This window comes from Alligator mississippiensis, chromosome 2 (assembly GCF_030867095.1).
Source record: "Alligator mississippiensis isolate rAllMis1 chromosome 2, rAllMis1, whole genome shotgun sequence".
NCBI classification, from domain to species: Eukaryota; Metazoa; Chordata; order Crocodylia; family Alligatoridae; genus Alligator; species Alligator mississippiensis.
Genome location: NC_081825.1, coordinates 89,315,658 through 89,335,498, shown reverse-complemented (window position 1 = coordinate 89,335,498; position 19,841 = coordinate 89,315,658). Strand labels below are relative to the sequence as shown.

Here is a 19,841-nt window from a genome sequence, read left to right as displayed (position 1 = left end):
AAAGTTTCAGATTTGATAACTGCATTTTCCAGTGAAAAACAATTTAACTGGAAACTATACAATGGTTCATTTACATTTATAAAGTTATTTTCTGATTGTTTCTCCTTTACTAACTGCCTCTAAATGGAGAAAGAATGAAACCAACAAAATAAGCATTATTATCAAATAACCAAAGGGAAAACACTGGTAAAGAATCATTAACTTATTTCAGATAGGGACAGAAATTACACATAAACAAGTATAAGTGATCAGAAACTGGTTCAAATCTGTAACACAGCACAAGTTCAGTACACATAAACTGCTTTCAAAATGGCTGATACTGGTTTAAGATAAACCTGGATGGATGTGTAGTATCAGACTTAACTGATTTAGGTTAAATCAGCTTATTGAACTTTTGTCCCAAATCCCCTCCAGATTCAAGTTGTCTGTTCCATTCGAGCAGAGAAGAGTGCTCTAAGCACCACCCAGCTTCTAGCCTAGGCCACCACAGGCATGTGGCTGCATTTCTGGAATTAAAAGGGAATGTTCACTTGCTTATCAGTTCAATCTACGCAGCATAGACTAACCTGCAAAGATTTAATTGATTCAGCCTCAAGCTTTTTGTCTGCCTGTACTTAGCCATAATGTTCAGTGTTAATTGTAGACAGCCAACTTGAAATAGTTTTTGGAAAACAGTGTCTATTGATCATCGTCAGTGATCCCCCACAGGAGTGACCATCCTTGACCATGAGGGATTGCTGACAATGATCAGTGAACACTCTTTTTTCAAGGCATTCTAAGTTGGCGGTCTTAAAAAATATATAAAAAACTGAAAACACGTTATACATGCAGACTTAATTTTCAAATTTGGAAGAGGTACCTGCACAACTTTTTGAGACTGTACATCAACAATGAGCACTCTATCGAAAGTGGGCTGAGTCACATAAATGAACTTGTCTTTTACATTAACAGCAGATGCCCACACACACCGCTGAATAGTATCCTCTGCAGCCTTGGGGCAAACTTCATCCTAGAAGCCAGAAACAAAAACCAACATAAAAACAAACAAGAGAGAGAAAGATAAATGAAAATAATGAAAATGTGTCAGCCTACACAATGATAACAATAATAAAAACACTTTTCAAACTATTTTATGCCATATTTTTTCCCAGGTTCAAATGCAAGGTAAAATTCATTTCATCAGAAAAAAAACCCAAACAAACAAACAAACAAACAAACAAACAAACCCCCCCCCCCAAAAAAAACCCCTCATACACCATTTTAGTGTTAAATCCAATAGAAAATATTTCATTTAGATTTTTTTCCACAAAAATATTATGGGTAAAATTGGAAAAGCCAAAGTCTTATCAGCTACAATGAGATTAGGATTTAATTCTATGTATTTAGCTTTCTATTTCCAAGTAGAAGTCTTGCCTGTATCAAAATAAAAGTTTAGTCATATGAATATATTTTCATGCGAACAATTTTTCTCTTTGCATTAAGGTATATTATTCCATAGTACTCATCATCCTTAAGATTTATGCAGAATAGGTTAATTTTTCTATGTGCAGCTAGACAAATCTACTTAAGACAATCTACTTCATATTCTTAGAGACAGCTGGAAACCACAGGAACATTTTGGAAAAAAAACTTTCTGCTTAAAAATATACAGGATATGTTAACATTTCTAGTTTTCTTTTTCTCCCTTATTACTAGGGACAGTTTCATCACATCAGAATTGCTGTTTGCTTAGCATTCATCTGCTGCTTATTCTTGACATAATCCTTTGCTTGGTAAATCATAACTGGTTGCTGCGGTAATGATTATGGTATGTCAGGGGATGATGACTTCACATGAGGAATAAACAGAAGGAGTTGATGAGCTCTTAACAAAAATCTGTTTTCTCACATAGAGCTGCTTTGGGAGAAGGGGAAAAAAAGTGACATACCAATAGAAGTGGGACTAAGTAGTTCCTTTATTTTTTTTATGGAGCATGAAATGTATTTTATTAATGCCAACTTTTCTTTAGCCTCAAGATATGTTGATGTTTGCCCCTCCGTACATTTGATAGAGTCACACTAAATCTTCACGTGTCAAAGTGAGAAACAAATCAATTTTCAACCTGAGTAGATCAACCTACTTGTACAGAAGGTCACTAAGCACTACCTTTTGCTCTATGGCTCTTAAATTTCCAGAGACAGGAACCTACAAAAATCACATTAATGGAAAAATGGTCCTGAACTCTAGTATCTTGATACAGCATCTAACACATGCATTTTATGGAACTTTCATGAAGGCAGAATAAGATGTCTTTTGAAATGCTTATACCATTGTGAAAATCCAAAAGAAAAGACAAGAAATAGGTTTTTTCTTTAAAAAAAAGGAACATGTGCATGAGAGAGGAAATTGTTTCTTCCTTTTACTTTTTAGTGCAGTTTGTTGTTGTGCAAAAAATTCTAATATAATAAAGGACTTAGTCTGTGCATTTGTTCGTAACACTTTTGGCCAGCTGTGCATGCACAGCAGAGGGCGGGCGGTGATTGGCTGCACGGGCCCAAGTTTGAGCCACTGCCAGGGAATTTTGTGGAGAACACGCTCCAGCTGCCTGAGAAACAAGTCTTCCCCACATCTCCCTACCTGAGGGCAAAGGTGGGGGTTACGGTGGCCCTCACCTCCCATCCCCACTGACCCCCCAGAACAGCCAGCAGGGAGAGGGAGGTAGTGGGTGGGGGGAGGCAAAGGGAGGGATCACAGTAGTGACTGTTGTCAGGGCTGGGTGGTAGGGAGCAGGGGAGGAGAGCAGTAATGGGGCCATGACAGCAGCTGGAAGGAAGGGGGAGGTGGCAGGGAGGGAGAGAGGCTGCATGGGTCCAGGTGGGCATGGAGCAGGGGGAGGCAAAGTGGTGGGTCATGGTGGTGGCTGTTGTTGGGGCTGGGCAGCAGGGAGGAAGGAAGGGAGGGAAGCAGGGAGGGGAAGAAGAGAGGGGGTCATGTTGGCCGCCCCTCCCCACTGCCCAGCCCTGACAACAGCCAGCAGGGAGAGGGAGGTGGCGGGGAGAGGGAAGGGAGCAGGGATCCATCATTCTTGATTGGCAATTAGCTAGTACACATATAAGACTCCTACATGAGCAAGCAAGTATCTAATATGCTATACAATCATCTCTTCAATTGTTTATTGTCATTTGTATAATATTCAATTCCCACTTCCATTGGAGGATTATTCTAGTAATGTCACAGGCACCAGCCTTGCAAAATTATCCATGCAGTCAGTTCCCTACACCTGTATGAAGGCATATTGCTTGATCTGATTAGTGCACAGGAAATTATTTCAGCTATTCAAATGGTATGTTCCCTTTCCCAATATCATGCTATCATGCAAAATAAGCCCCAAATCATGAAAGACTAGAACAGAATTTATATATATATATTGCATCACAAACATGATGTAAAAATGTATACCAAGCCTTTATCATACAATCATGGAGTATTAAGGTTGGAAAGGGCCTTAGGAGGTCATCTAATTCAACCCCCTGCCTGAGGCAGGAAAGATCTTGTGCTCTGTATGGGCATCACACCTTCAACCTTGGCATTATTAGTGCCACACTCTTTTCTTGGAACAAAAATTAAAGGGGTACTGAAACTGAACTGTGCAATTAATAAGAGGAGAGGGCAATTTGCTGGGGATAAAGAGCAGGTGAAGGGAGAGTCTTACCTGCTTTGAAGACTGCTGCTCCCATGAATGGTCCAAAAAGGGGAGTTAGACCATACCACTGCACCCCATCTGGATCTTCCCCTGCCAAGTTACAAGGGCACTGTGTGGCCCCTTTGCCTGTAGTTCTTGGGGACGGCATGCTCCAAGGTCCAAACAAAATATCCAGTTTTTCAACCCTTACCTTGAAAGCCAGTTTCACTTCTCCCATTCTCCCCAAATGAGACTGGCAGCATTCTGACTAACTTACTATGTCAAAGCCTGAAATATTCCAAAACCTATATCAAAAGCCTTGCAATATTCCAAATAAACTATGTTCACTGCATTCATTCAAACACCCACTAGTTACTTTGTCAAATAAAAAGGTCAAGTTGTTTTAGCATGATTTGTTTGTAAATTCATCCTGGCTGATATAGATCACTCTTTCCTCCTCCAGATGTTTTTCAATATCTTTTTTTAAATATAATTTTCTCCAGCAACTTCCTGGGTATTGAAGCCAGACTGACAGGTTTATAATTCCTGGGTACTGCTTTTAAAAAATGGAAAATATGTTAGGCCTTTTTCAGTCCACACCCATTTCTCACAACTTTGTAAATATTGCCATTGGCCCTAGGATGAATTCAGCACCCTGAGATGAATTTTAATAAATCTTGCCAAGTTACATTAATTCAAATTAATCAAAAGGTCTCTGATGTCCTCTTTTATTACCCCACTTGATAGCCCTGTTAATCTGACGTCATCCAAAATAGATCCTTTTTTTTCAAAATACAATTTTGTCTTACATCATGCTCTACAGATGCATATTCAGCCATCTAAGTTTACATTGTCTGGCTTTTCTTGAATTCAAGAATAGTTTTTTGATAAACAGAACTAAAATTTAGCCTTTAAAAAAAAATTGTATTTGTTGAGACTGAACTTGACATTTTAAAAAAAAAATATGCTTTAATTTTAAGTTTTCATATTAATGTCCCCAGTGGTTTTGTAAGTTGATAATATTATTTTTTCTTTAAAATATAAACCTACATATACTATCTTATCATTTTAATTAAACTAGGAGCAAATTACTTTCTTTCAATTTAATGTCTGTGCAAAAAAATAAAACAACTGGTTAAAAGTGTGTTTTTTTTTAATTTTTCATTCCCCCCCACCCAAACACACCCTGGTTTTATTCAGAAAGTGAGTTGTTTTAAATTAAATCTAATCTAATCAACAGATAGAAGAAAATATCATCTTCATTTGAAAGTGAAAACTTTTGAAATAAGTCAGAGGAAAGAAGACATTCTCAAGACATTGTTTATGGATTTAGGGGGCAATTTAATCCAAATGATACTAAAGTTTGTACAAAGATTTTTATTTTACTTTAACTGGCTTTGTATCACACCCTTTCAGCAAGGTTCTTATGCTTATTATGTATGATTTAATAACATGATTAACATTTATGCTATTATAACCACTATCACCACTACCACCAAAACTTGTCATGTGCACTCTTTTTGAAATACGATGAAGTTCTGAAATGTTAAAAAATGATAGTTCAAGCAAACTCCTTTGGATCTTATATTGCATGACTTTTTATGCAGTTTACACGCAAAGCATTCTTTCAGAAAAAAATTAATTGGCACCTTTAATGCCGTTATTTTTGAGCCATTATTTTTAATGCATCACACCTGAATATGATGCAATTGGTAGTGTAAAAAAAAGATTTTGGTAAACCGCATCTTGTTACAAAAAGCACCCATTCTGACCTCATCTGAATATGTAACCTAAATGTAAGCATGCACTTAGGGCACATGCATACATTTGCAGGACCTGATCTACAATACCACGGCTTACTTTAAGATGCACAATTGTTGATGAGATCCTTGCTTAGATGCATGTTCACTGGTGCCAGAAGCCATTCTGGAAAAATGATCTAAGTAAGGTGGGGTGGGGTGGGGTTGTGGGACGAATGGTATCAGGGAATGGGTGGGGGGGAGCTAGCTGGTGTGGGGGGCTTGGTGCGATCAGAAAGGGCTGTACATCTAGAGTTGGGAGGGGGGACAGAGGCCCAATAAGGGATGGGGTGGGGGGAGGGTAAGAAAAGCACAGCCCCTGGGCTGTGCTCTGGATGTGTACACACATTTGGTTAGATCAGGCATGGCTTAGCCTGATCTACATAGTGGGCTTCCTTAGGTGAACTAAGTTAGATCAGGCTGGCTATTTGTTGTCCAATCAAAATTCCTCAAACGTGTATCCGGTTTGGCTTTTAGTTCAAGCTAAACCTCAGATAATCATGGCCACCACCATCTCATTATATAAGAAGGCAGAACAAGGCTATGTTGAAATTTATGGGAGTTTTGTCACTGACTGCAATGGAATGTGCTTTTATCTGAGGCATTTTTTGTTTCAAAAGTAATTCAACTATTTTTATTTGATTTTACCTTTCAGGGCAGAAAAGATCCTGCAAAGTTGGTGGAGTGTAAATGCAAAATGGAGAACAACTATCTAGACAGCAGTACTGCAGAAAAGGATCCAGAGATTACAGTGGTTACAGACCAAATGAGTCAACAATTTGATGTAAAAGGGTAAATCTTATTTTTTGGTAAATATTAATAGGAATGTTGTAGATATCGGGAAGTAGTTATTTACCTTCAGTGTGACACTGGGTAGGCCTCATTTAGATTAGTTTCCAGTTTTCAGCACTACACATATAGAAAAAGTAGGTTAACTGAAGAGTGCAGAAGGAGAAACAAAATCTGAAAAATGACCTATTAGGAAACATTGAGAGAACTGGATTTGTTTTCTCTGGAAAAAAAGAAGACCAAATGCTAATGTAGAAACTGTCTTCCGGTATGTACAAGGTTGTTTTAAAGAGGACAATGATTACCACATTCATTCATATACTACATGCACCTTTTCCCAAAAATTACTGCTCCAAACTTGATGTCCGTGATTTAGGAAGGAAGCTGATTTCTGCATTAGATTGGAGGTATATGGATGCTGGAATGGCTGCCAAGGACTCTGCTCCCTTCCTGACTGGCCACATGCAGGAGGGCCAGGGTCCCATCCACAGTATCATTCACCCTCTTGCCACAGCTGCACAGCTATAGGTTTAACCATGTCGCAGCCACTGTTGAAACAACAGCTGCATTTGGCTCTGCAATTTGGCAACAACAGTGACAGGGTTAAACCTCTAAACTGTGCAGCTGCAGTAAGACGAGGAGTGACTTTTCTCCTGCATGTGGCCTACCCATGCATAGGCCAGTAAAATTCTGGAAAACTTTTTTCTTCATTCTGTCTTCCCAAAACAAAGTGCGTGTCTTATTTGAGAGCATGTGGAATGTGAGAAAATATGGAAAGTATTCTCCATGTTCACCGGTAGCACAAGGGCTTAATTTGTGGCAAAGTTGATTTACAGTAGACATTTGGATTTTTTCCCCTCCTCTAATCTGGAACTAGTTCAGCACTGGTGTTGGGTGTGGTCCATAACATGAGAGCCCTCCTGAGCATGCATACACTGATTAGAGGTGGATTAGAAGAGCTAAACATCCATCTGGATGATGTCAGTGACCCACTTGCATCTGGAGAGCTTGTGCAGCAGGTTGTGTGGTGCAGTCGAGTGCTGTGTTGAGTGCCAAGAGCACAATAGTAGGGCGTCGTGTGCACATGAGTATGATCGGTAAGTCAGAATGACTGACACATGGGGTGATTTTGGTGAGTATTTAAGGAATCCTGAGGCGTGATTCAGCACGCGAATGGAATATGGAGGCTTGAAAGTACTTGAGGTTTGAATGGTGTGTGAGCTTACTTGGTGGGACCTGCATGTTCCAGGCATATGAGCAGTGACTCTAGCAGTGAGAGAGAGAGAGGGGTGACTTATCAGATTATAATTGGATAGTTACCTGTAAAAGCGTTATTGGATCGGGACCTCGATCATCCATTGGATCGGTAATTATCACCCTTCCCTCTCTCGGTCTCAGTGAGTACGCTCTGAGGGAAAAGACTGAGGGCCTGACTGTCACTCCTGCTCAGTGAGCCTGTGAAGGCCCCGATGCTGCCCTTCACTGCTCCTGGGCAGTTCTGTTTATGGTGTATTGCAGTTAACCACTGTATGTAGTTAATGCTTGATGTTATGTACATTCCCTACTGTTAATCTTGTTTTTGTTGTGAGCGTGAGTTTATAATATACTTTTGAACTTTATTGGAGCCTCTGTGTATTTATAGGGTACGTGAGGGCAGGCTGTAGCTCTATGTATATATCTGACCCCCAAATTCACCTCTAACAGAGATAACACACGAGAGGCCCTGGCTGTCTGAGGAGGCCTAACAACCCTCCGCCCCTTAGATTTCCCATAGGTGGTCAGTGTCCAGCACCCCTGGTGGTGACCACCTTTCACTAGCACAGTCTATCTAAGAAGGCTCACAAATAAACTTCATTGGATATCTATATCTATAGATATCTATATGTATATCTATCTATAGAGAGATCTATATGGACTGATATATCTATTGATAGATAGATATACTTTCAATGAAGTATATTTGTCAGGCTTCTTAGGCTGTGCCAGTGCTGAACTTGTGTGTGTGTGTGTGTGTGTGTGTGTGTGTGTGTGTGTGTGTGTGTGTTTTAAGAACAAACTAGACAAACAACTGTCAGGTATGGTTGAAATATCTTTTAATCATGCTTTAGAGCTTAGAGAAGCAGAATGGACTGGGTGACCTGCTTTATTCTCAGAACAAGAGAAGCTCATTCTCATCCAGCATTGAGAAATAATGCTGAGCAGCTGGGGTGGAGTATCATTATAGCCTGAAAAGGATTTAATTCTTCCAGCAACCAGGTTAGTTTGCTTAGTTGCTTTATTATCCAGATACTACCATATTGGGCAGTGCACACTTACCGACAAAGTGTATGGTGTACTCAGGCAAACAGCCCTCAAATAGGTTTAAGAACCGTATGAAACAGTAGCTCAGAAATATATGAAAAGTAATTCACATGGCTGAACAAACACCTCTCTTTCTTCTACTGCTGAAAACTTGCATTAAGAATGGTTTTCAAAGACTATGAAGTGCTTTCCAGAGCTTGTATTATATTGAAAGAATTAACTAATAGAAATATGTTATCTGTGGAAGGAGCAGGGGGAGACAGGACCCTATCTGAACATAGTCATATAACAAATAAAATACAAAACCTACCCAATAAAACTGTGCAACAAAGAAAACAAAAAAATGCAGAATAACTGAGAATGTTCTTTATGAATCCTCACCAGTCACCGATCAAGCACAGATGTGATACAATGCGACACTGCACCAAAATTGCATTTTTACTTAGAACAAACTAACAGCTTTTTCCAAAAGCAGTTTGGAAAAGATATTATACTCTGTAAAGGAGTCTGTTTTTATCTTAGCTTTCCTGGTCAATGAGTTATTCTGAGCAATGCACAGCTGTTGGCTTATTATCAACACTACAAATAGGGAATTCTGAAGACCATGTTCATCCTTTTTTTTTGGAGGAAAATAATCTCAACAGCCTTTTATTCTTCGGTAGAGAGTTTCATTGGAAACAAAATCAAACTATTTTTTGAAAGGGAAATGAACTAGTATAATGAGTATCTTAAGGTGAAAAATAGAAACAATATATATAGCTTCATATTTCCTTCTGCAAAAAATAAACCTTGTTATTCAAAAGAAGGAAATATCTTGATTCTTGGATGCTTGTGAAGACATATAATTGATGAAATAATGGAAATGACACCTAGATTCAAAGGCAACATTTCCAATCTTTTTGTAATGTATCAATGATACCTTCTGACTCTACACATAAGATATATTCTATATCCTGCAGGTAACCCAAGTTCATTTCTACTTTAACAAAGAAAAATGAAAAAGTCACTTTCTTACCTCTTCTTTTGCTTACTTTATAGAAGGCTAAACAAGGGAAATCATTTCCCCCCCTATTTTTATCATTCAACTTATTTATGGTTCCTTCAGATTATCACTACATTCTCAAAGAAAATATAAGACAATATAAAATATATGCTGTTCTCATTTTCTTTTTAACCTAATAAAATTTAATTGACTTCTTAAATAATCAGCTTTTGAATTACCCATCCATAAAGAAAGGTCTCTGGCTTATTTTTGTCTGTGTCAACCTAATTTCACTTAAGCAGCACAAATCAAGGCATGATTAGCTGCTCAGCATAATTATCCATGCTAAAATATGTCTTGCTGTTGAGTGTTGCAGCCTTTGATATTTATAATGATAGCTAAAGAGGCAAAATCCTCCAAGAAAGTTTTGTTTTTATGCAAACATACTTTTGTTATTATTATTTATTATTTATAATAATATATTATTTGTTAGAATGTGCTTTTTCCCTCAAGGTGACTACATAGAGTCTAAGGGGTTACATTACACATTCATTTTAGGAGGCTTGGGGAGTTGTTAACCACTAGATGGACCACACATTAAGAAGTTTGAACTAGTTTTAAGCACCCTTTAACCATCTTAAAGTTAGGCCGCCCCAGGACAGGTTTCTCTGAACTGTGTTACCCAGCTCATGTTCCATGAATGTGTGACCACTCCTCCCAGAGATAAGCCACCTAGGTTCCAGTCCTCCAGCATCCCAGGATGCAGTGCCTCCTGCTCACTCTTCTGTTCTGTGCATACAAACTTTCCACCCCCTTAACTCTACTGTCCAGTGGGTGGTACTGGCACCAAGCCAACTCCCCCTCCTGCTCCCAGGGGTATGTCTTGGCTGGGTAGCTAACAGAGGCACAGACTGGTCAGGGAGGAAAGCCTAAGGGGTGGAAGAGGGGTCAAGGTAGAGGTCCAGATCAGGGTCCCCATGACCAACTTATTCAAACATAAGAATTTGTTTCATTTACTTACTCTTCATACTTTTAAATGTTGTTTACTTCTTTTTATTTTATCCTTTAGTGGATAAAGGATAAAAGATAGTGGCTTCAGTTGGTGAGTTCCTTCATTTCACCATCCAGTCCCCAGCCCCCATTCCCATTCATTTCACTGCCTAGTCCAACCCACCCCCACCTAGAGCAGAGATAGAAGCCTGCCATGACTTGCAGTCCTGTAGTGGGAACTCACAACTGTAGCTCCTACTCAGGTCCAAGATCACCAGCTTTCTAGTGGCAAATCACAGTTGTGACAGTCAGATAAGATTTTTAGCTTGAATGTGTTTAACTCTAAACTTGAGCTAACACTAACGCATCACCATTTGAACAGCTTAAAGTGTAATATATAACAAAGGCCTAAGTGATAAGAAACAGATATTATCAATTAAAGCTTTAGAATAGGCTTCATAAGATAAGGCCATCAACCTTAATTTACCATATTTACTCAAATACAAGATGACTATAAAACACATGGCCAATATTGAGCAAACATGCTAATGGGAACCTACCACATCTTTTTTTTTGCAAAAATATTACATATTCAAGAGGGTGAATGACATGCACATATCACTGTGCCTCTAACCACCTGCCAAGTGACCACACTACTACATTTTTTTAATGAAAATATTTCATGTTTCAATCCAAATCAATTCCAAATCCGTGAGTCAGTCAAAAACCATTAGTGGCCCTACTACTGGCAAACATCATTCACCTCCACCTAGGGCTTCAGATATTTCCAAATCATTTGGCAGGCATCCTACATGCAGGCCCAAGCCTGAAGGCTTAGGGTTCAGACACCCCTGAGTTTCACTTGCCTTCAGCCATAAGGCCACAGGAGCAAACTAGGAGAAGTTTCCCATTTTCAAGAAGTGGGCATTAAGCCAAGATCTTCCCACTTGAGCAGCAAATGGGAGGTTTACTATCTATTACCTTCACAGGCACTACCATGTGCTAGAAAAGCAGTTATCCCCAGGTGTGAGTAGGAAAACTGCCCTGGTGGTCATGGTATTTCCCCTGTCAGGTACACAAGGATTAGTTAGTGCAACCTACATGAATAAGTTATTTGATACCACCCACTGCATGCTGTCCCCCTCAGCAGCAATTATTTTCAAGTCATGGTGAGTCATTACGCTGCATACAATTTCCAATGATTCCTGTTTCTTCACCAGCCTTTAATATCTAGCAAACATCACCAAATAGGCCCTCTCAAACAGTTCACCCCAAATCCCTCTGTCACCCCTTCTCTCAGCCTGTTGCATATGTTTAGTGTGGCCCTGCCCTCCATAAGATGGAGCCGGGCCAGGTTCCCCTGCACCTCATCTGCATATACATTTTTGGAGGATCCCAAGGCTCATGACAAGAACACCTGGTTCCAGTCATGAATGGAGTGCTAATTAGTACATGGAAACATTGTGGGGGGTATCTGGAGTATACATAAATACTGATCAGTGCTGGTTTGTGGGATCACCATGGCTTGAAACACTGTTGACTCTGCTGGGACCTAGTACAATGAGCTATGTGGTAAATAATGAGCCTTTGGTTTTGGTTTTAGACTATTATCATATATAGTGGGCGTGTCTACACATCACCATATGTCAATGTTACTACAGCGCCATGCTTTAGTACTTCCTTTTGGAAGTACTAAAGCATGGTGCCGTAACCATCTGTACTGCTCTGTGACCGAGGCACACTATTAGATTTTGCACTACGTCACCACAGTGGCACACTAAAATGGAGAAGCGCGCCACTATGATCACTACTTTACCATAGACCCACATGATGGCTACTTTACCATAGCGTGCCATACAGTGATGTAGCACATTGTTACATAGCCGTATGGCAATGTGTAGATGCGCCTAGTTTGTACTATAAATAAGTAGACACAAAAAAGGCAAAATGCATCAATTCTGGATGAACTAAGTCCATGGATACTACAGGTATATTTATTTCAAGGTCAGTGTTTTCAAATTTGCTCCTCACTTCCATGTGCTCAAAGACAGCAGTGTCTGACAGTAAGGAGGAGGAGAAGGGGCAACAGGGAGAATAAGCTGGCAGAGGAGAGGAGGGGAAGGGGGCTACCTGATCCCCAGACTTATTTTCCCTGCTGTAGCAGTGGGAGGGGGAAATTTCAAGGCAAACCTTCAATAATTATATTCTACACCTGGAAAATTATAACACATTTATAAATTTTCCATATATAGAATATAATTAATGGGGGATGATCTTATAGAATCATAGAAAATGAGGATTGAAATGGACCTCAGGAGAAAATCTAGTCCAACCTCCTGCTCAAGCAGGACCACCCCCAACTAGATCATCCCAGCCAAGGCTTTGCTGAGCAAAGTCTTAAAAACTTCCAAGGATGGAGAGTCTACAACCTCTCTGGATAATCTGTTTCAGTGCTTTACTACCCTCTTGGTGAGAAAAAAATTCCTAATATCTAACCTAAACTTCCCTAGCTGCAACTTGAGACCATTGCTCCTTGTTCAGTCATCTGCCACCACTAAGAATAGTTTAGCTCTATCCACTTTGGAACTGCCCTTCAAGTAGTTGAAGGCTGCTATTAAATCACCCTCCCCTTCCCCCTGTCTTCTCTTCTCCAGACTAAATAAACCTAGTTCCCTCAATATTCAGTGTCATCTTATATTCAAGTAAATGCAGCACATACCAAGCCCACAAATGCCCATACCAACATATCAGTTTGTAATCCCTCTAGTAGCAACAGAAAAAGTGAAGAAGAAATATATGTGAAAAATGAATGTAGCCAGCCCTTAAAATATACAGAAGAAATAGAAGACACAGATTTTGGTGAAATTCATTTCACACCTCTATTGGCTACAAAGGACCTGGTGTTGCTTATACCAATTCTAACTTCATTTTATAGTGACAGACTCCTGGCTGATAAAACTGTCTTCATTTTCTTCAACAGAGCTCCTGAAGTTGAAAATCATGGAGGATCTGTCTCATATTTGCCCTGAGGAACTGACTGTTTATCTTAAAATAAAACAAAATACATGGCAGAACAATACCAACAACGTGTGGAGAAGTGACATCAGAAATTTGAAGATCAACTCTGTAAGCATTTCTGAAAAGCAGAATTCAAAAAGGAAAGATAGGAGCGATGTTTAACAGATGCATTGTGCACATGAGCAATATGAAAGAAAGTGTCAAACTGAGAGTGGAATTGGACTCTCTCTCTAACTCAGGGAAAAGAATGGGAGAAAATAGAGGAAGAACCTGGAGAAAGGAAGGGAACAAATGCAGATCTGAAAGAGAGCTGGGGTTGGCAAACTAGGGCAGGGGTTGGCAAACTTTTGCTGCTGTGAGCTGGAGCTTGTAACCCAGCCCCCTGCTGCAGGCTGCAAACTTCCACCCCCAGAGAGTTCAAGCCACGTCTTGCTTAAGGGATTCTGTTCTGGAAACAAGTACAGGAATGAAAGCGTGGCAGGGAGGGTCTGCGGAAGAAAATGCTGAAGAAGGGACAAGCAGCAGGGCACAGTCTGTGCCACAGATCCCCCATCTCACCCTGGGCTGGGTCAGACCTTCTTGGGCCAGATCTGGCCTGCAGGCCAGAGGTTGCTGATCCCTGACCTAGCAGAAGGGGTTTGAATTCATCACAATAAAACAAAAGAGAGAATGGAAAATATGCAATTACCTACTTAATGGATATGCAGAAGCCTTTGGTTTCAAAGACTATCCATGAGGTACCTCTTGCAAACATTAAGCTGATAGTTATCATTTGAAAGAAAAGGATAAATGAGAAAACACTCACAATAAATTTGAAAAAATACTTGCCTGAAACCCAAGGAGTTTTTCACTGGGTTTAATGTGCCTCTGAAATTCACATTCTACTGGCTGTATCACTTTGATTCCATCTTCATAAAAAACATAAAACATGTTCCCAATTCCCAGACCTTAGGAACAAAAACACATTCAAATGTACAAAATTAAACCATTAGAAAAAAGCAACCCCCAATTTTTTAGAACCAAAGCCCTCATTTTAATGCTAATATGAGATCAATTTGTTAATGGCTGTGTGATGATAATAAAGCTAACACCATGGGATTTTTTACTGCAAAGCTGAACCCAAAGTGTGATGCTATTCTTTTTACAATGTTTCCCTGTGAGCAAGACAGCAACTTTACAAACAGAGATCTGGAAATGCCATATTTTGACAGATGAAATAATGAATGAAATCATGTGAAATCTTTTACATGATAATCAAATGAAAATAAATTCCATACATTTTCTCACGTTTCTTTTTCTGTGGAATGGAGAATTTAAAAGTAATTAACATATTACATTAACAGAAAAAGTCCTGAGTCTTTGTTATACCTTATATATGACATTTCCTTCAGTACTGAAAAGGTAATGCTCTTGATAGTCTTTTACTGGCAAGTCAAAAGTTGAGGAGAAATTTAATCCTAGTTTAAAGGGCCACAATTTCTGTGGAGCTCTACAGTCTCTCCCCCATGAGTAGTAATCTCAGGACTGTAGCATTCCTCTAATAGCTTAACCTATATACCTCAGTTTTTCATCTATCAAAGTTAATTGTTTTGGTATTTTATTTGTCATGATTATTAGTTAATATTTGGAACCTGTTACGAAGATGAAAACCACTATATTCTTGCAATCAGCATGAAATCAATTATGCCCATAAAGAGTTTCACATATATTTCAGTAACATGTCTAAAACTTCCACTAATATCAGCAGGACATTGACATGGGGACTGGGGAATAGACTTAAGAGAATATAAAGTTAAAACAAGAATTTTGATTTTATGTTCTCAGGAAAGTCCTCTGTTATCAGAAAGCAAAGTCCTCAGAATAGCATACAACATGAGACTATTATTCTATTAGAAAATGAAAAATGAAACAACATAAGGATGAAAAACAATAATACAATGTAAGAAGTCTTAGAGGATCATCCCCTGGCCCTGCATTTGCAGTGGAGTAAAAGGTAGCAGAAAGATGCCAGCTGGGGGAGGCAAGGGAATTTGAAAATAAAATATAAAATATAGTCAATTCATATAGAAAATTATTCGCTTTAGATAATCCTATGGGAAGGGAAAAACAGGGAGAAAACCCCCAAAGTGGATCCTCGCAGAGATTTACCCCAAATCTATTCACTATAATGAGAAACAAGGAAGGGTTTGACATCTCACAGAGCTTCAGAGAACTCCTAAAGTGCCAAAGTGATGCAGCTACTTGATTCTTAATGCATGCTCCCACCTGCAGATACCTCTCAAACCAATTAAAGTGGGTTTCCCGCCACACTGGTGCCTTTGTGCAAAATTAACTCTTTCAGGAGGAATAGGCCCTCAAATATTTGTCAAGCTCTGAACCCTTGCCCTTTGCAAACTCTAGTGTCACAAAAATGACTGACTTCTTTCCCCAATTTCTGCACAGAATGGAGGAAATATGTTTGTATAGCAGAACCTCAATTACTGATAGTATGATTCTAAAGACCTTCATTATAGCATTCTTCTGTGGCTGCTATGTAAAGGTTTCATCAGTCCACTAGGTCTTATTCTTTATTTATATAGGAACAGAACTGCAACAGACCTTAGCTAATTTTGCCAAAGAAAGCACTTTCAAGATATTCACAAGAGAGAAGAAGATGTCATCTCAGAAGTGAGATTTATCTGGGTTTTTTTATTTGCAAAAATATTTGCCACATTTAGATAGATTTATGTCTGCATTTCACTCTACTTGCCTTTTATTTGAAAAGTTATGACACTGTCTTTAAGTACATTTTCCTTGTACATACCATCAAAGCCAGACTTAGAAAGGGGAAGGCTTTTGAATAGCTTACAAAATACAGACCCTGCGAAAAAAACTACCTTTGCAATATGACAAATTGTCGGCATTAAAAAAAAACAAACTGGGAACTCGCTCTCCTGAACAATCCTAGGACCTCAACTTGTCAATTCTTTTTAACTTAATTAACTGTTAGCAAGGGTATTGAGGGCAAGGAGAACTAAAGGGTGATTCTAACTGGCAGTGGCACTATAATATTTTGTTCAGCATTCATAATCACACAATCCTTTAACTACAAACAAGATGGGCACATCTACACAACTCATTAACATACAGCAATAAACTGCTCTGCGATTTATTGTTCCTGGGAAGCTCCTGGGCACACAATTTACATGTGCACCTGAACATCAGCACGTTGAGCTGGGTCATAGCAGCCCCAGCTGGCAGGAGGCCCTGGGTGTTAGTCTGCCAGCCCAGAGCTGCTCCAACCTGGTTCAATGTAGTGTAGAGGAGCCGGCTGGTGCATGAGAGTGCTTCAGCATGGGGCTAACCAGCAGCTAGCCCCTGCATTGAAGCACCGTCATGCCCCAGCCAGCCAGCTCAATGTCTACACGTTTGCTGCTGCACACAAAAAAATCCACAGCAGGGCAGAACTTATATTTACACATCCTGCCCTGATGCAGTGTATTAGTTTTGTGCATGTGTACACACTGAGACATTTACTGCACAGTTAATTAATCAACCGTGCAGTAAACATCTCATGTAGACACACCTGATAATTCCTAAAGGCAGCAGTGAAAAAAATTCCCTTTCCTTGCAGGTTTGTAATGCTGAAATTCAGAGCAGCTTAATATTTTTCAATTTAATTCCAACCTAATTAAGCCTGAGATCCCACCCACCCTATCCAAAGCCTGCAGCCATTCTACACTCTCCGGTCCATAGCTAAGAGCAAACTCCTGCATGAAGAAACAATAGCATCTCTTGACAGAGTTAGGGTGTTTAGAAAGCACAAGTTGTTAGGGCTGTGACCTGAAACAGGTAGTGGGTAGGCAGGCAGCAAACTTTGAGTACTGATCACAATCGATTAAAAACCCACTCTTTTTCCCTGTCTCCTCCACTCCTTAGATTTCTCACCTTACCTCCCCCTCACCTTTGTCTCCCCCCTCCCCCCCCCCATAATTTCAGTATTTGGTTTGTACACTGCTTAGCACAGTGCATCCTCAAAACTGACTACAGTTACATGAACCTTTCAATCTAGTTTTTCCCAGCAATTTACAGTAGCTGTGCAGCCCACATAATTGTTTCAAGAAGCAGATGCACCTAAGATTATCAGTTATTGCAACAATAAAAGGTGTTGCCTTCTATGGATCACTCCTGTCACAGGCTAGTTGGCACCAACACTTGTGAGAAGAATGGGAACTAACCAACAGTAGTAAACAAAAGAGTCTGCCTCAGCCCATTCAGCCCACGGGTATAGCAAAACTAATTCAACTTCTTAGTACCTGTTCTGCAGGCCAACATCCCACAGCTAATGAGAGATGTCTGTTAATCTTTTAATCTTGTTCCATTTCTGTGCATACTCTAAGTCTATTATTTATTATTAGGAGAGGAAAGGATTTTTGTGGGTGATGCTGTTTATTGGACCTACTGTATACTGGGGAGGGAAAGAGGCAAGCTAGTGAGTACTAAGTACTCTTCCTTATTACCAATCAGTTTCTAATGACAGAAATCAACATCAAGCCTGACTTTAAATGTCTGCAATCTAAAAAAAGACAAAGGCAACCAAAGCACTAGTAATTAGCTCAGAATTTTGAAAGTCTTCACAACAGATTCTCATTCTTCCCCTGTGAATTTTAACCCTCATACGTGACTCACAAGCAATGTGTACAGTGCCTCACTACCAGGCCCAAGACTGCTGCTGAGAAACAAGCTCTGTCCACCCACCCTCACTATGCCTCAAACAAGTCCAGCAAGTGGGCAGATTAGACAGCTCAGTGGGATCCTCAGAATTGTTCTCAGGTTTTTCCAAGACAGACAGACTTAGAGCAGCACTGGGCACATGAAAATAAATCTTAAAAATATATAAGAAGTCTCACTAATCAAAACCTATTCTAGCAAGATCCCATAGCAAAATCTGAGATACTCACTGTTACCCTGAATCTTCCATTGAAGATAATTGAAAAAAGCTTATATCTCTTGAAATATATGAAAGTTCCTCTATAAATGTTAATGAATGTTAACTATTTGAAGTTAATAATAAACATTCATAAGTAACACTTTGGCTTTACCCTTTTTAACTGAGTCTGGATGTTGCAGAGGGTATGTCATATGGAAACACTGAAATCACACCTTGTAAAATAAATATTTATCACTGGAGGTAAACCTTAGAAGTCAACAATGATCTCGACACCATAAACACCTAATACTGTTCTCATGACATCCTCCCATAAAGAAGCAAGATCTAAATGGAAAGCATGAAACCTAGCTTGACCCTTCCACCTTCTAACTTCATATCGAAGAGAGAGAGAGAGAGAGAGAGAAATTAGTTTGCCTTACTAACTCATCAAGAAACTGAAATTTTTCTTTTTTTTTCTGGGAACTGCACCAGATGATACCCTTGGGATATAAGAATGATTAACACTATAAGGTCAGAATTCTGACAAAAGACAGGATGATTTCCTAAAAGATTTATAGCATCAACAGGACAAGTTAAGGGCAAAGGACCTGTCTGGGTTTTCAATCTTAACTGTGGGTTTTTTTCTATCCCTCAAAGCTCTAATATACACAAATGTGCTTAAATGTAAACCACAAAAAGTTGCTCAGATCCATAAGAAGTATTTTTTCCTCAAAATATTGAAAAGCTGTTGATTATAGCATGCTTATATAAAGGCATTTTAATACTATGAGGTTTTAACAGAAAACATGAATGGAAAAATAATTACTATAACTACTTAATACCAATAAGAAACTTAATAACTGAAAAGACAAACATATAAACATAGCACACAACAAAATAATTTGTATTAGTACCTTCCTCTCGCCACAATATGTTTGCAACTGCAGCATGTAAGAGAGAAAAAACAAGAGACAAATGAACAAGAAAAAACATGAAATGGTATATCTCCCATTTAAATAATTAAGATGTTACAGTGTTTAGGGTCTCTAAAAAGTGTGAATATATAAAAAAATGGAAATAGTGAATTAACCATAAAATCCATAACAAATTGTTTTATGTCAAAATGGTTTAAAAAAAAAAAGACATGACTTTTTCATACTTGTTACTGAGCTATATGCCTTGCAATTAACTTCTTTAGCCTTTATCAAAACTTTTTTTTTTAAGTTTCTGTTACAAACTACAAATCTGAAAATGCGAATTCACAGGAGTATAGCTAAGATTATGGCTGAAGTCACCTTCCATCTAGTTTTAGTGCAAGGATCATATTTTGAAGATATGTGTTTATTTTAGAAGACAGTAATGAGAGAGGAACACAAAAAGTGGAAATATTTA

At 39.0% G+C, this 19,841-nt stretch overlaps 1 protein-coding gene across 3 annotated transcripts in view; it reads right to left on the bottom strand.

The window, feature by feature from the left end:
- Window positions 1–19,841, bottom strand: part of FSTL5 (follistatin like 5) — a 627,705-nt gene that overhangs the window by 57,019 nt on the left and 550,845 nt on the right. For 2 of the 3 annotated variants that reach the window (XM_019481445.2, XM_019481443.2), the window contains exons 11-13: window positions 19,364–19,390; window positions 14,369–14,487; window positions 860–1,009 (exon numbers count right to left, since the gene is read on the bottom strand). In XM_019481445.2, the coding sequence (XP_019336990.1) occupies window positions 860–1,009; window positions 14,369–14,487; window positions 19,364–19,390 (296 nt within the window). The remainder of the gene's footprint in view (window positions 1–859; window positions 1,010–14,368; window positions 14,488–19,363; window positions 19,391–19,841) is intronic. The other variant, XM_019481444.2, reaches the window with a different exon arrangement.